Raw genomic sequence first — 18,188 nt, 5'->3', positions numbered from 1 at the left:
AGCCCGTGTCTTTCCCTTGGGAGAGCCTTCCCGTCAGGGGATTGAGCCCCCTCCCTCTGTTGCGGGCTACGGCTCAGCTTGTACTCCTCATAACTCCTTCGAGGGGGCTTTGCAGCGTTCCCTTTCACTAGGGCACGCTTTCCCAGTGTTATCCAATATATCACTAAGCGGGTCATGCGGAACAGCAGTGATGGACTTCCCGGTGTGAGCCCACGTCTCATCAGGTAAGAGAGCTCAGGTGGCTCACACGGGGCATTAGAAGGGGGCAGAGGCCATGACGCTTTGGTAGGGATTCCTATTTGGCGTCAAGAGTGACAGACTGAATGTGAACATCTCGGTTACGTATGTAACCCTCGTTCCCTGAAGGAGGGAACGGAGATGCCACGTCCCGTCTCCATGTCCTCTGTACCCTGCTGGGGTGCCGTCTACCTACTCGGCTCCTCAGCAAAAGGCTGATTTGAAGCAATCACCTGTGTCTCATTTATACCCGCGCTGCATGGCATGAGCACCTGGTGCAATCATTGCATGCCAATGTGCATTGGCTCTTTTATTACACTCAAAGTAGATTGGCTCTTGTGAGCGAGATTCCTATTCGTCAGTACTCTGTGTTCCAGAAAAAACTTGTCACACTTGTATTTCCGCAATGGAAACGAATGGAAAACTAATTTCAAGTTTTGGTACTGCGCCGAAACAAAATCTTACTGAAAGCTAATTTTTTGAGATATCAATTTCAAATTTGGAACACAACTTGTATAGATTCATGGCTTTAATTTTATTGCAGTTTTAGAGTTAAATATATATTTCATTAAAAATATTAAAATAGTATTTTTGTGATTTTTTTATTTTATTTTATTTCAGCAATAATCCGACAAAGTGTCTTTAAAAAGACACCAAACTTAAGTCTATGCTCCAAAAAGCATTCAAGATTTACGAAATTTCATTTGCAAGTCTATGCTCAAAAATTGGTCAACAGGTAATAAATGGATTATAACTACCTTAAAAATGCAAAAGATTAAAAACAATTGTTATTTTGGACTGCCATGTGAGGAGCACAAGAGGGTTAAAATAACTATTTCCCATGAAACCATGATTTTTTTTAATTTTTACTTGATTAATAGAGAGTTCAAAAGAACAGTATTTATATGACTAGAAATCTTTTAATCTTTTGTAACATTATGAAATATATATTTCTGTTTATTTATTTATTAAAAATTAAAATGTAATTGAAAGATGTTTCTCTTTACTTTTATACATCAAATATTAGATTCTGTATGCCTTCAACATATTACAAAGTACATATTTTGCTAGTATTATTTGAATAATTCCTTATGGCTTGTACAATAAAAATATAGAGGGCAGATTTTTAATTTTGCAGTTTTCTTTTTCTTGTTTTTCTTTCCTCAAACATGTAGTTTTTTATTCATGTACTGCCTTGATATTTTAGGTTTCAAGTGCATTGTATTTGGGAGTCCCTGAAAACCCCTGCCATAAACGTGACAGCACTCGGACAAATATTGTGGTATTTTAACTATAATAATCAGGCAGAATTAGCTTAAAAATCTGTCCGAATCAATAACATTAAACAATCTAATGACAGCTTTGGATGTTTGGCGAACTGTAGTCATCCTGTCAGGGATTCAATTGAAATGAGTCACTTCTGATAAGGAGCTAATTAGGGTGATTTAAAAGTCTTTAGAACAGCAATCAAAGACTCAAGAACGGAAGGACACAGACGCAGATCTACAGAGTGATAAATATTGAGGTCGATCCTGTCAAAATGTTCAGACTCAGATTTGATTCAGATTTGCTGTCTGAGCTCCAGAGATCTATAGCAATATGAAAATAGGCTTGTACTTTTGTAATGGGACCAGCTTATGAATACCCAACCCATTATATTACTCTAACCATTCTTTTGTCTCACACCTTGTAGTTTTTTTTTTTAATGCAATGGTCATTCAATGACACAAACATTCAAGCATTGTGATTTTTAGAGCAGTTAAAGAGGTCAGCGAACAGGTGGAATAAACCGGAACATCTTCCGTTAACAGGCTTAGCCTACTTTCCCAATGCGTTTGTCTGAAGGACATCACTGTGTAACACTGAAAGTCTCTCTCCGGAAACGGTTCAATATGAATATCCTCTGGTGGTAGCAGTTGGCCTTCATCTCCTAGAGAAAAACTCGGTCAAGTTTAGATTCAGTCACCATACGGTTTCTGAAATGATAAATGCTGTTATACACACTATAAATATCATCTCTTCGGTTTATCTGAGATGTTTGCAATCTTTCTCTGTGGATAAACCTTTTATAACCAAATGTCATGTTCAGGCAGTCAGATATTTGCTCAGATTTCAGGAAGTTTTGGATATTTGACAGTTTATTAGGTAGTGTATTCATTATGTTTTAAATAAGGTAGCTTTTATTTCAGATACACAGAAAAAATGGTACAAAAGTTGTCACTGGGACAATATCCTTTAAAATGGTTCTAATATGTACCATTTACTGTAGGTACATGTAAACTTTTGGTACAAAGCTGTGCCTTTTGAAAGGGTGACAGCTTTTGTACCTTGTTTTCTGAGAGTGTAAATGTGTTTTTGGACACATTTTTTATTGCCTTTATATTCTCCACATGCATTGTAATTTACCTTACAATTTCTGGATGAAATCACGTTTTTTGGACAAAATTGTAACTGGTATTATGTTGTAAAATGATATAATTGTTGTGCATGGATGATTGGACATGCAACCTCAAAGTCAAAACCTGTTTCGCCTGAATAGTATTGAAGAATGTAATTACGGGCCATATATATGCAATGACTTTTTAATTGCCATGTAACTTTTTTTGTGTAAACTCATTTGCAGGGTGTGCTTTATTTGTGCCACATTAAGCACAATTAAAGAACATTTATAAAACAAATAGTTACGCCTCTATGATTTCATTAAATGAGCTGTAAGATTATACAGTTCAGAATACATTTTTGAATGTCATTTTGATTCAATATTGATGTTATGCTGTTGTTTATTCAGATGTTGATAATAATGATGATGATGATGATGATGATGATGATGATGATGATGATGATTAAATAGAAATATTTAGTAGTTAGTATGCTATAGTAATATGTAATTGTTTTTACATTTAAGTTTACATTTATCATAATAATATTAATAATAACAATTATTATTAATATAAATTAGGATTATATATTTTTAAAAATATTGTATGAATATAATTATAATGATTGTATAACTTATTATATAACATTAATTATAATAATAAAATATATAATTTCATTTGATGAGCTGCATTCACATTTGATTTGAACAGTCAATACACAGAACACTGAATATCATATTCTATAAAAATGCATGAAGTTATGTTGTCAGATGAAGATGACGATGATTAATATTAATATATAAATATAAATAAATAGTTAATAATAATAAATAGTATTCTTAAGTAATATGCAAGAGTTATTATATTTAATTTAGGTTTATAATAGTAATAATTATTATTAAGGGTTCAAAAAGTGCTGAAACCCTATTGTTATTGTTAATTTTCCCATGATGCATCATTCTCCATCTAAAACTGATCAGGCAGACCAAACCATCGGCCAATGGAGTGTGAGCACCTATTATTAGACAAGGTTGACGGAAGCCAATCGGAACGAAACTCGGTTTGCAAGTTCAACTCATGGCCCTAGAGGTCTGTGAGATTTTTTAAATAAATCGGCCACTAGGTGGCACTAAAGAGTTTTAAGCCTCTGTAATCACGTGGTGTTTCACATAGCCACACAATATTCATATAATTTGACAGATCTCCTCATACTGAACAACTTTGCCTCAAGAACCACTGCTGTTAAAAACCTACTTTAGCGAACTAGTTCTAGGTTTTTCACTCAAACTCAATAAAACCAATGCAGTACAATTCTCTGGACTCTCTAGATTAATAATTACCAAAAAAATGTAAACATTACCCTTTGGATAGCTATAATAGGGTAATAGAATAGGTGTGGTCAAGTGCATGCAAAAGCCTATGAATTCCATACGAAAACGTGGAACTTCACAAAAATAGGTCAGCATATGCGAAATATGGTTCTAAACAAGCATGCAAACTTTAATGGAGATTGGGCCATAGGTGGCGCTATAGCTGTTAAAAAGCTTTGAAAACTATATATTTCCTAAGGTAATTTGCCTTTATTGGCAGTAAATGGTCTTTTCCTTCTATGACTTATTTGGTTACATGCTTGCAAAATAAAGCTTAATATCTTTTAATGCATATACTTAAAGGCCTTAAACTGCTTGAACCCCGATAAATGCTTCTTGCAGCTTTAATATTATTATTGTTACTATTATTAGTAGTAGCCTAGTAGTAAAGTATTGCAATTAGACAATTTCACACCATTATGAAATCTTGATTGAATTTTGGTTTTAACAGCCAGAAAGCCATTGGGAGAATGATGTCAAGCTCTGACTTTCCTGTGTTTCTGGCAGGGTGACGGTTCGACCTTCCTTCAGCTGGGCTCTTCCATTGAACAGCAGATTAATGGGATGTTCAAGATGATGGAGGAGTACAACTGGGACAGCTTTGTGGTGGTGACCAGCCTGTACCCAGGATACAACTCCTATGTGGACTACATCCGCTCCTTTATCGATACATCTTACTTCCTCTGGGAGATGCAGGACATCTTGACGTTTGACATGTCTGCCGACGGCATGAATGACCTCCGTGCCCACCGATTACTTCAGCAGATTGACGCGCAGGTGCTGCTGGTGTACTGCTCGCACGATGAGGCCCAGTACCTCTTCACCATGGCCAGGGAAGTGGGTTTGGTTGGACCGGGGTATATCTGGTTTATCCCCAGCCTTGCAGTGGGAAACCCCAACGTGCCACCTCCAGACAGCTTCCCCATTGGATTGCTCAGCATTATCTCAGATCGCTGGAAGATGAGCTTGAGAAACAGAGTCAGGGATGGTGTTGCCATCGTCGTGAAAGGAGTGGAGGGCTTCCGCAAGCAGAGAGGGTTTATTCCTGATGGACACATGGATTGTCTGAGTCCGGTTCGGCCATCCACCAATGACAGTCTCTACAGGTGAGTCTTCAAAATATTATATTAATATTAGCCTTAACCTTCATACATTCAAACACCAGGGATGCAATGATATTAAATGTCAGTATAATATAGTATAATACCGCTAACTGTCTTCATGTTATGGCTGATAGCTGACATTAAAATTATATTCTACTTTGTTTTATCTATCTATCTATCTATCTATCTATCTATCTATCTATCTATCTATCTATCTATCTATCTATCTATCTATCTATCTATCTATCTATCTATCTATCTATCATCTATTTATCTGTCTGTCTGTCTGTCTGTCTGTCTGTCTCTCTGTCTGTCTGTCTGTCTGTCTGTCTGTCTGTCTGTCTGTCTGTCTATCTATCTATCTATCTATGAAAAATGATATAACTTACTAAGGATTACATTTAACAGTGTTATTAAATTATAAGAGCTTTTAAAGATCAAGACTTTTAAGTGAGTTTGGATGATGCGACAAAGCTAATCTAAGTGTAAAAATAGGATAAACGAACACAATTGGTGGATACCAATGAATTAAAAAGATATCGGCAGATGTTGTGCATCCCTATTAATGAATTTCCTCACATTTATTGATATTTTTGGCATAACAAAGGTCTTCTTTTCTATAGTGCAAGGGGTTGTGGGTAATGTACTCTATCAGAAAAAGTCCATCAGAAATAGGTCATAGAAATTAAGCAATAGTACTTTAAATTCCATCAGAAATAAGACAATGTCGGAGTACCTTTGCCATGATATTTTAATGTACTTTGATTTGGGACTCGCTAATCCTAATACCGCTTGCTGTTTAGATGTGATAAGTAAATTGAGATGCAGCCATGGTATGGGAGAGATTTTGAACAACAGACGGGGGTATTTGGGAAATCCATGTGTCCAATTGTGCTATGTTGTGAAATCTACGATAAGGTTACAAAAACTCCAGACCCAACAGGGTCGCATAAGCAAAGTTAGGGTTGATGGATATAAAGTGACAGGAAAGTTTGAACTTCTGCCAACAGTTTTCTGTAGCAGGGCCAAAAACCAGGGTGCTCACTTTGCTGCACATTGCCCAGTCTGTGCCATCCGGATTTAGATACAGGGATCAGGGCGAAGATATAACGTGTGATGTGCCCTTTCTTGCCAGGGCTGCCCAAAAGAGCAATCTGGTGCCATCTGTGCCAGGGAACACAACAAATCCTATTTGGTCAGAAAATGTTTTAATCATCCAAAGGGGGCCAGAGTTTGAGCGGCCGAGGCAGAGAGAGGTGCTCCAGGTTTGGTGCAGCCCAAGGTCATTGGGTTGTAAATCATGCGGGAGATCTGTGAACGTGTGTGTGCATTGCTGTGAGAGACCACAAGTGGTTTTATTCCAGAATCAAAGGAAGAATTTACTCACCCTCATGTCCTTCAAAACCTATGTGCTGTTATTCTTTTAACATAAGCACATAAGTAGTATTTTTCCTTAAGAGTTCATTCACTGCAAAAATATTAAGTGAAAATATCAAAAGATCCTAGGTGAAACAATATACATATACTATACTTGAGAAGCAACACTGCATGGGATATTAAGACTAGTTTTCAGAGAATGCAGGTGGAATGGATTATATTGGATCTGTGCAGCCGGTCTTAAAGTGACAGCATCCAAATGTACCTGCTGTCTTTATTAAAGGGTTAGTTCACCCATAAATCATTAATTTTTCACCGTCATGTCATTCCAAACCCATACGATTTTCGTTCATCTTTGGAACACAAAATGAAGATATGTTTGATGAAATCCGAGAGCTTTCTGACAACACAACGACCACTTTCAAAGCTCAGAAAGGTAGTAAAACATCATTAAAATAGTCCATGTGACTACAGTGGTTCAACCTAAATGTAATGAAGTGAAGAGAATAATTTTGTGTGCAAAAAACAAACAAAAATAACGACTTTATTTAACAATATCTTCTCTTCCGTGTCAGTCTCCTATGCGACATTAGGTTGAGTAATTAATGACATTAAATCCTTTGATGTTAATCAAACAAATCACAATTTCACTGCTCTTGACTAAATCACTTTTGTAACTTTAATAACTTGAATAAATGTAAGCAAAAATAACTAGATCATGATATCGTTAGCATGAAAAAAAATTACTTATATCGTGATATACGATTTTGGTCATATATCACCCACCCCTACTGAGAATTGTAGATAATAGTGTAGGCCCTGCTGAAAAAACATCTTAAACCAGTCTGAACTGGTTTGTTGGTGTTACTTGGTCTCCCAGCCTGATCAGGAGGATCTGTTGGCTGGTTTTAGAGGGGTTTTGGACACTTTTCAACAGGTCAGGATTAGAGATAAAAAATTAGCTTGGCCAGGCTGAAAGATCACTTTAAACCAGTTAAAACTATGTTTAGGACTGCACATGCACATTGGCTAGTCAATCCTGAATTTTTTTTTTTGTCATGATTTGAGCATTTAGAAGAAGAAAAAAAATGACACAGCTGTTGTCAGATTTCATTGGTGATTTCAAGTATGAAATTTCATCGTAAGATTGGCGAACAGCTCTGGGGAATTTGATGTTTCCCCATTCAAAGAGATAGGAGCTGCACTTGTACGTCTGAAATAGCTGCCCGAGAGTCGTTTCAAAAATGGCCGACAGCTGAAGTAACTTGCCTTAAAGGGACTTTGTATTTGAGTTCCTATGGAGAGCATTCTAAATAATTCATACATGAGGTTACATGACAGTTAGCATACTTTCTTAGAAACAGCCGCCTTTGTAGGCAGTGAGGCAGAGCTGAACACATTAACATTCCCCCAGGAGAATTACTTTTCAACAATATAATCTTGCTTTTGAGGGGATTTATTTTCTCGTTACTCATTCAGTTTTGGGACATAACGATAAAATGCCACTGAAATGAACTCGATCCAGAACAGTCGCCCTCATTATTGATGGGCCGTTTTTAATCAAGTCTGATTTTAATGCTCTTGCGATTAAGTCATTTTACCTGTTAATGAGATTACAGCAGATTATCAGATTATGCTGGCTTTTCACACAGATGACACTTAAGCGTGCCCATAATACTCAGGGGGCTTTCATCACCTCCGCTGGGACGCTGTGTGTGTGTGTGTGTGTGTGTGTGTGTGTGTGTGTGTGTGTGTGTGTGTGTGTGATGTGTATAGAAGAGATGAGGCTGTCCAATATCCCACCCACAGTGAGACCGAATTATGGTGCATGATGAATCATGTGGCTGTAATTATCTGATTTAATAATGCTTTGAGCATAAGAGCAAATATTTTCAATAACATGGGCAGTGATGCAATGTTCAGTATCAGACTTTCAAAGTGCTAATGGAGTTTGTTCTTCTGATAATATATTCCACTTGATCTGGGGTGCTGTGTAGACTTTAGCTGATCGACTACAATAATAATGTCAGTGCCCATGTGTAAAAATAGTACACCTTTTTTGGCTTGTATTATGAAGAGAAATTGCACTCTTGATGTCTCTAATGGAGAGTATTCAGAATATGTACCATTCACACTATAAAAGACAAAACAGCCAAGGTTCAAAGCTAAAATGATCAGTTCAAATTCCACAGAGACAGACAAAACATGAAAGAAACCACAAAATCTGTCTGGAGTACAAACAGAGGAACAAGAAATGAGCTGGATGATAGGTAACAATGTTTAAAAATAGATTTTATATTTTCCAAAGAGAATGTTCTGAAAAGAATAGTCACTGCTAAGATGCTATGGGGTTACTAATATGTTCTGAGTGGAATTTAGCACATTGCTATGTGGTTGCTAGGGTGCTTTTTGGGGACAATACATTTTTCAACTAAATATCCAAATAAATCTAATTATTAAACTAAATTAACCATATAAACTAAATTACTGATCTAATTACTGATCTAAAGCCCACATTGTCACTGTATGATAATTGAAATGAACTGATGACATCACCGTTTTCTCCGGAACGGCTGTACGGAAATTCTGTTGCATTATCTTCCTTTTTAACACTGTGAAGCTGCTTTGAAACAATCGGCATTGTTAAAAGCGCTATATAAATAAAGTTGACTTGACTGTGTGTGGTTGAAATGTGTTTGCTTGGCTCAGATCCTCTAGATTTGTCTCATGTTTCACCTATTTTATTGTTCAGTGGGTAAAAATCAAAGTTAGATCATTTAGGAGCCAATGCAATCTGTGATTTGAGGTAACATTTACAGTAGGTCCTATCTTGCTGAATTTCAATACTCAGATTTAGACATTTTTCAACCCTCTAACCTTAAACATTACCGTCGGTACATAACTTGCTCTGCAATGTCTTAGCACAGCAAAATTTTGCTGGTGGGATATAGGATGATTCTCCTGACGCTAATGAGTTCTACACTGAGGTCTACCCTGCGTTTGGAGGCAGGTTGATTTAGATGGCTATAGTGAAGAGCCTTGAAAAGTGAAGAATCTTGACAAAACTCAGAGACCGTGTCCTTGGGGAGGCCAAGCCAAGCCTCCGAGTGTTGGCATGGTTTTGGCATTTTCTACAACTTTGGGAATTTGTTTCAGCAGAAAAGGTTTGAAAAGTTTTGTCATTGCCCAACAATAATTACCAGGATGTGAAACCCAGAGAGGCCAAAAATCAGTAAAAAAGTCTGCTGCTATATGAGACCAGAGACATTGTGAGACAGAAAAACGTACAGACCACACAACGATGGGCCGAAGAGACTGCACTATAGGGTGTTCTGTTTTTTATTGCATTATGTTGTTTTTCTAGGACATTCTGGGTGTGCGTTACTATGCAGTTGTTAGGGTGTACTGGGGGGTTTTATTGCATTGCTGTGTGTTTGCTAGGGTGTTCTCAGAGGATTATAGTGCATTGCAATGATGTTACTCGGGTGTAACAGGTGGCTTTACGTGTGTTGCTATGCAGTTAATAGCTTGGGTATTATGTGTGTTTTTTGTATGTTGCAATGGGGTTGCTAGGGTTTTCTGGGAGGTTTTTAGTCAATTGCTATGAGGCTACTATGGTGTAACAGGTGGTTTTACAAGTGTTGCCAAGCATTTGACCCAAGCTGTGTTAGCCTCATAGCCGTTGCTATGAGGCTACTAGGGCGTAACAGGTGGTTTTACGTCTGTTTCTATGCGGTTGATAGCTTGGGTGTTTTCCGTGTTTTTTTTTTGTATGTTGCTAGGGTGTTCTGGGAGTTTTTTAGTGTGTTGCTATGAGATTACTAGGTTTTAATAGATGGTTGCTATGCATTTGATAGCTTGTGTGTAATGAGGGGTTTTTTGTATGTTGCTATGGGGTTGTATGGCTGGGTATTTTGGGTGATTTTTTTATATGTTGCTTTGCAGTTGCTTGGGTGTTCTGGGTGGAGATTCCCAAAAAAATTTCATAAAATATCTGTCCGACTCTTTTCACAGGCATATGCTGAATGTGTCATGGGAGAACACAGACTTTTCCTTCAACAATGATGGATATCTGGTCAACCCTTCCATGATTATAATCACTCTGGACCGTGGGAGACAGTGGGATAAGGTAAGAATGTTGTTGTTTTTTTTGTTTGTAAAATTATAAAAAAAATAATTTTCATCCTGTCATGTACTAAGAGGTTGTACCACCAATGGCGTCATCAATTTGAATGCACCTCCGCAGGTTTAATTGCCTTCAGGCTAGTTGTGATTCAAAATGCCATTGATAAATAGCACGCGCACCTAGTGTTATTAGTTTGAAAAGTGTCAACTTTCACTTTTTATGTTTAAAGAATGGAAATTGGAAGGGGTGAAAAAACGTCCTATTAAACATTTATGTTTTTACCAGAGCTGGATGACATCTTCTGTGCACCGTCTGGTTTTATGACCAAACTATTCTCAGATGGCCTACGTTTTTATAGTGGTCAGCATGAATGATAGCACATTCAATGTGTTTGGCCCGTCTTCAACCATCAGCAGTAGCAGCCAATAAAAAATGAAACATAGTCTTTCTCAAATTCATTCATGTAAATGTGCACAACAATATCACAGTGATTACTTTCATGCAACCCCAACACTGTTTGAACAGCCAGTGGGAAAGGTGCCCATAAAGACTGTTTGTTTTGGTTCAGGGCCTCAAAAAACTGCGTCCAGCTGTCTTTAAGCAATTACTCACTATTGATATTTTCTTCAGGTTGGACTCGGTTCATATTAGGTATGGAATCTTGCCCAAAGTTCCCTGGCATAGGCCACGCTTTTTTTCCCCTCCAGGTGGAGTGAAGTTATATCAGGAACTGAGAGTGATGCAATGCTTGTCTGGATCACCACTGAGAGAGAAAGCCATGAAAAATAGAACAAAGCTCCAAATGAGATGTTGGCCATTCTGATTTGGTGGCAGGCTCGACACAATCACCATGCTGTGCTGAAAACATGAAGACTGCTGTAATCAAACACTTTCTGCTATTTAAAACAAGGTGGAATGGGATGACTATGGTATTCTGTCTTTTTTTTTGTTTTTGTTTTTGTACATTTATTAGACATTGATACAGAGCTAGCAAGAGCATGACTCTCAAAACATCCAAATATATATTGTAATGACCCGGCTGTCAGCGCTAGCAGCCAGGTCTATTATGGCTATTTGTTTGTCTGGAGTTTATTAATGCGTTATTTAAGCAATATGGTTGAGTTTTTTCCTTAGCAAAGTTATGTGTGTTTATAAGTAAGTTATTTTTGGTGGGTTTAGTTCATTATTGCATTATGTAAAAAAGTGGGCCGCTCTCCATGATAGATGGATCTGCGAGGAGGCAGCGACTCGCCTTGGAGGGTCCCGCACTCCAAGTCCTCATCGATCTGTCCCCTGAAGAGTGGCGTGATCTCCAGGCCCTCTCCGCTGCTCTCCATCACCGCTTCAGGCATAGAACCTCTGCAGAACAGAGCAGAGAGGAGCTGACTAACCGACGTCGATGTGAAGGAGAGAGTGTGGGCGCCTTCGCCGCTGACATTCAGGTTTACGTGCGGAGGGGTCACCCTACCTTCCCGGCAGCAGCGAGGGAAGAGCTGAGCCTCCACGCCTTCCTGCGGGGCCTTACACCTGAGCGACTCCGCCAACATGTCCGCCTGTTGTCACCCCGAGATCTGAGTGAGGCGCTGAGAGAGGCTGAGCGAGCTGAGGAGGTGCTACAGGTTGGATCGGCGACAGGTTGATCTCCACTCCAGCGTCACCTGACAAGAGTAGTTGAATGGGAGGTAGTCAGGGTCCGGTCTGAGGAGGAGGTTGTCAGCCGGTTCCAACCAGCAGTGACCCCCGACTGAGACTGCTACCGCTGCGGTGAACCAGGGCATTTCGCCAGGGACTGCCTTGCCCCGAGCCCCCGGGGCCGATGGGACCCTCACCCCGTTCTTCGGCACCCCTCCACAACGAAGGCCCTACTGTGGGGTGCTGCGGGCTTGCCAGAGGACTGCACTTGGACTGTGTTGTTGACGGCAGCCCTGCAGCGCCTTGGTGGATACGGGGTCTACCATTTGCTTGCTGTTGTCAGGAACGGCCGGTTCTCTTCCAGAGGACTGGATCCCCACTAATATCGAACTGCTCACCGTCACGGGTGAAAGGACAGTAATGCCTGGGATGAAGTTGTTGTCTGTGGTGGTGGGGACTAGCCAGAGGAGACAAGAGTTCTGGCTCGCCGACATAAGAGATGAGTGCATTGTTGGCTTGGACTTGTTGGCCCACGTGTCGATGTGTTGGGGGCCACCCTCTGCCTAGGTAATGAGGCTGTACCACTCCGGTCAGAGTGGAGCCGTCATGGAGAAGCCGCCGCCCCGCAGCTGCCTCCTGGACGCCAGTGCTTGCCGGCTCCGGCCCCCAGCCGCCACACGAGAGCTACAGAGACTCAGGAGGAGCCCCAGGGGAGTACTGGAGCTCAGACCAGTGCATCCCAGCCACTAACACTGCACGCTCCATTCACCCCCAATAACCTGAGACTGTTACTGTTGAGGAGTTGGGGCGGCGAAGCAGTGAGAATCTGAACGCGACACTGAGACTTTGTGGACATTTTTGCAGCCCGAGAGGAGGACTGTACCAGACCAGCTCTGGTGTAGCATCACATTGACACTGGCTCCTCTGCCCCAATTCGCTTATATATTTCTTCAGTTTAATAAGCATACATGCACCAACAAATAACATCCTACAAGAGTAAAATTGGGAAAAAGCTATTGCTCAGATGATGCGCTTTCATAATTTAGGAGATTTAGCGGACTTAGATTAAATATCAGCTTAGTAACAGATGTTTCTCAATGGAGCTATTAAAATGTAGATAGTATAGCTGAGATACTACAAAACTGAGGATTGATGAGTAATATTTGATGTTGCTCTCCATTTAATCTCACTGCTGTCTAGTGCTTTAAAGGCACAGTTCACCCATAAATAAAAATTCTGTCATCATTTCCTCGCCCTCATGTCATTCCAAACCCACATGACTTACTTTCTTTGTGGAATACAAAAGGAATAATTCCAAAGACTCTGTCGCTCTTTTCTGTTGGGAATCAGAGCTATCAAGCTTCAAAAAAAGGTATTTTTCACAAATCAGAAATTGCTACTTCTCTCTCACACCAATGGCAGCTGTTTATGATTTTCAGTAAATAATGACATTATTCACACAAAGCTATCATATGAATTTAGAAGACATAAGAAGTTCTATGGACTAATTTGATGACAATTTAATGAAGCTTTTGCATCCTTTTGGTAACTAAAGACCAGTCCTCTATTGCAAGTGAATGGGCAAGAGTCTTTGTCTTTTTGTGTCCCATGGAATAATAAAAAAATCATACGGGTTCAGAACAACATGAAGGTGAGTAAATGATGACAGAGATTACATATTTCTGTGAACTATTCCTTTAACAGATTTCTCCCTTTGTGTTGCAGTCACTATGTGGCTTTCTTATCTTCTCTCTTTGAGCCTGATAAACAAAGATTGAGATTCTTTACTTTCTTCAAAGAATGGCTTCTTTCATCCTGCTCACATATTCACAAGGTGTCTTGGTGCATGACTACAGCAGGCATGATGAACTTCTTTTGATGAAATGGAGTGTCTCTCTGTGTTGTACACGTGACTCTCTCAGTTCTCATTGGCGATCTGTCTCTCAGTGTAAAGTCCATTGTCCTTTGCCTCAGCTCTTCGCCTACAGCTCTTATCTACGTCTGTTTTGCACATCTATTTCAGCGCCGGGCTGAAAGAGTGCTTTTCCATTCCAGGCCTCTTCGCTTTGTTGATGTAATTTACTGTGTAGGTAATTTATTAGGCAGCAGATTGTACTTTTCAAACACAGTGAGGCTGAAAGCTGATGATAAATCTTTCCTTATTACTTAGCTAGTGTCATCTTCCAATGACACCTTTTTGTCAAAAGCTGCTAATAAGGTGCCCTCAGGTGAGAGGTTGGCCTTGCTTCAGTCACTGTACTGTGATTCAGAGTAACACTGTAAAGACTCTCCATTGTGTCTTTTAAAACTACTGCAAGATAGAAAAAAAAAGTTGAATTGTGAATACGCAAATGACATATTATAAAGCAAAGATAAATTCTAATGGTAAAAAAGTTTGCACGTCCAGTAGTGTTGTAGTCAACACCACCTAAATTGAGACCAAGTCAAGACGAAGACCAGTGTGAGACCAATAAAAGAATATGAGGGGTAGAGACCAAAACCAAGACTCTGAGGGGTTGAGACCAAGACCAAGACTCTGAGTGGTTGAGACCAAGACTCTGAGTGGTTGAGACCAAGAATCTGAGGGGTTGAGACCAAGACTCTGAGTGGTTGAGACAAAGACTCTGAGCGGTTGAGACCCAGACCAAGACTCTGAGGGGTTGAGACCAAGACCAAGACTCTGAGTGGTTGAGACCAAGACTCTGAGTGGTTGAGACCAAGACTCTGAGTGGTTGAGACCAAGACTCTGAGGGGTTGAGACCCAGACCAAGACTCTGAGGGGTTGAGACCCAGACCAAGAATCTGAGGGGTTGAGACCAAGACCAAGACTCTGAGGGGTTGAGACCAAGACTCTGAGTGGTTGAGACCAAGACTCTGAGGGGTTGAGACCAAGACTCTGAGCGGTTGAGACCAAGACCAAGACTCTGAGGGGTTGTGACCAAGACTCTTGAGCGGTTGAGACCCAGACCAAGACTCTGAGGGGTTGATACCAAGACCAAGATTCTGAGTGGTTGAGACCAAGACCAAGACTCTGAGTGGTTGAGACCAAGACTCTGAGGGGTTGAGACCAAGACTCTGAGGGATTGAGACCCAGACCAAGACTCTGAGGGGTTGAGACCCAGACCAAGACTCTGAGGGGTTGAGACCCAGACCAAGACTCTGAGGGGTTGAGACCAAGACCAAGACTCTGAGGGGTTGAGACCAAGACTCTTTGAGTGGTTGAGACCAACACTCTGAGCGGTTGAGACCAAGACTCTGAGGGGTTGAGACCAAGACTCTGAGCGGTTGAGACCAAGACCAAGACTCTGAGTGGTTGAGACCAAGACTCTGAGGGGTTGAGACCAAGACCAAGACTCTGAGGGGTTGTGACTAAGACTCTTGAGCGGTTGAGACCAAGACTCTGAGTGGTTGAGACCAAGACTCTGAGGGGTTGATATCAAGACTCTGAGCGGTTGAGACCAAGACTCTGAGGGGTTGAGACCAAGACTCTGAGCGGTTGAGACCCAGACCAAGACTCTGAGGGGTTGAGACCAAGACCAAGACCAAGACTCTGAGCGGTTGAGACCAAGACCAAGACTCTGAGTGGTTGAGACCAAGACTCTGAGGGGTTGAGACCAAGACCAAGACTCTGAGTGGTTGAGACCAAGACTCTGTGCGGTTGAGACCAAGACTCTGAGGGGTTGAGACCAAGACTCTGAGTGGTTGAGACCAAGACTCTGTGCGGTTGAGACCAAGACTCTGTGCGGTTGAGACCAAGACTCTGAGGGGTTGAGACCAAGACTCTTAGTGGTTGAGACCAAGACTCTGTGCGGTTGAGACCAAGACTCTGAGCGGTTGAGACCAAGACTCTTAGTGGTTGAGACCAAGACTCTGAGCGGTTAAGTCCAAGACTCTGAGTGGTTGAGACCAAGACTCTGAGCGGTTGAGACCAAGACCAAGACTCTGAGGGGTTGAGTCCAAGACTCTGAGAGGTTGAGACCAAGACCAAGACTCTGAGTGGTTGAGACCCAGACCAAGACTCAGAGGGGTTGAGATCAAGACCAAGACTCTGAGTGGTTGAGACCAAGACTCTGAGGGGTTGAGACCAAGACAAAGTCTCTGAGGGGTTGAGACCAAGACTATGAGGGGTTGAGACCAAGACTCTAAGGATTTGAGACTAAGACTCTAAGGATTTGAGACTATGGGCGTTTTCACACCTGAAAGTCCGCACCAAGGTCCGAACCGAAGTTCATGTTTTAATACTTTTTATATATTCGGTTAGTTTTGGTTTGGTTTCACATTGCAATCATGCGAGCGGACTAAAGAACTTTACATGACGCACTTGCGTCCACTCGTCATCATCTATGTGGGCGGCATCTGGACATTGATTGGTTTGTAAACGGACGTGCGTCTGACGTCAGCGTCTTTGACAAGTTGAATGAACGGTCGCATATCATCGTTGCCACTATTGAACAGTGCGCATTGCTTGACTATTTTTTATTCGTTACGCTTAAAAGTGGACATTTCAAGCTTTATATACACATATTTCTCATGTTTGTGAGGCAAGTTGCCTGCTGAGTTTCGGTTTATTTGAGACGCGCTCCAGTTCATGTGTAAAGCATGTGATCGCTCCCGTGATTATTGTCTGCTATAGACTATTTGCTTCTTATTTATTAAATCCAGGCAATTATCTGATTAAACGTTGATTAAAATTAAGATACAATTTATACAAAACGAAATTCCCATTAAAGAAATGCTTTCTAAGCAAAATCATACACAATTTCGTTCAAAATTATTTCTGACTTTCTGTCTACTGACATATTGCGCATATTTTCACTTTTCATAATCAATGTAGCCTAGATTGAATTTAAAAATAACGTTATAATATTTAAACATAAACAGGAACTTCCTGTAAATGGTCTGAAAGTACGAACCATACAGAAAATGCTTTCACACTAGAAACGAACCGAACCTTTGTTCAGTTTGATCCGGACCGAGACTACCTCTTTTTGTCGGACCAAATTTCGTCTGTTTGGTCCGGACCGTGGTACGGGGGAGGTTTCACATCTGTAATTTTGATTCGGACCAAACTGAAAAGTCCGAAAATCCGGACCAAACAAGGTAGGTGTGAAAACGCCCTAAGACTCTGAGGGGTTGAGACCAAGACTATGAGGGGTTGAGACCAAGGCTATGAGGGGTTGAGCCCAAGACTCTGAGGGGTTGAGACCAAGACTATGAGAGGTTGAGACCAAGACTAAGACTCTGAGGGGTTGAGACCAAGACTATGAGAGGTTGAGACCAAGACTAAGACTCTGAGGGGTTGAGACCAAGACTATGAGGGGTTGAGCCCAAGACTCTGAGGGGTTGAGACCAGTGCTTTAAGTGGGCCGGTACGCGCCGGTACTCAGTACCGCCACTTCCAAATATAGCTCTTGAGCGTACCGCCACCTCTCTGTGCACCCAGAACGTGCTTTTAGCGTACCGGTACGCTCATTTGCGAGCAGAGACTACATTACCCATACACCCTTGAGTTTTACAAGTGAAAAGCGCATGCGTCGCTTTTGCCGCTGTCAGCGACAACAACTCAAAGTGGTCCGGAGAGGGTGTGTGAAACGCGCAACCATAGCTGCTCGTTTAAAATCTATGGTTAAAATACAAAGCACTTGTGTCGCGGTCACAAGTGGTGACGAGGACGAGAGTGGCATCACTTCTACCGATGACAACAGCCGCATGTTGTAGCTGGGTCGTTCCCTTTTATACAGTGACTTTTCTGTCTTTATGATTTACTTACTCATATTTTCTATAAAATGAGTCACATAAGAAATGGCTTAAATTATAAATGTAGGTCCTCTTTATCACTTCAACAGATATAATAGGTATTAAAAATACTATTTTGTATTTTACACACCTTTTTATTGATATATGCATTCCATTTTATCATGTCCTCAGTGCAAAGTAATCAACTTCCACAAGAACTATTAACTAT

The 18,188-nt window shown here is 40.7% G+C and overlaps 1 protein-coding gene across 1 annotated transcript in view; it reads left to right on the top strand.

The window, feature by feature from the left end:
* Positions 1-18,188, top strand: part of grin2ca (glutamate receptor, ionotropic, N-methyl D-aspartate 2Ca) — a 99,706-nt gene that overhangs the window by 42,721 nt on the left and 38,797 nt on the right. Inside the window, exons 3-4 of the mRNA XM_079829618.1 lie at positions 4,493-5,091; positions 10,480-10,594. Coding sequence (XP_079685744.1) covers positions 4,493-5,091; positions 10,480-10,594 — 714 coding nt within the window. The remainder of the gene's footprint in view (positions 1-4,492; positions 5,092-10,479; positions 10,595-18,188) is intronic.

The sequence above is a fragment of the Gobio gobio genome (assembly GCF_949357685.1).
Source record: "Gobio gobio genome assembly, chromosome: 1".
NCBI classification, from domain to species: Eukaryota; Metazoa; Chordata; class Actinopteri; order Cypriniformes; family Gobionidae; genus Gobio; species Gobio gobio.
This window is presented reverse-complemented; position numbering and strand designations above follow the sequence as displayed.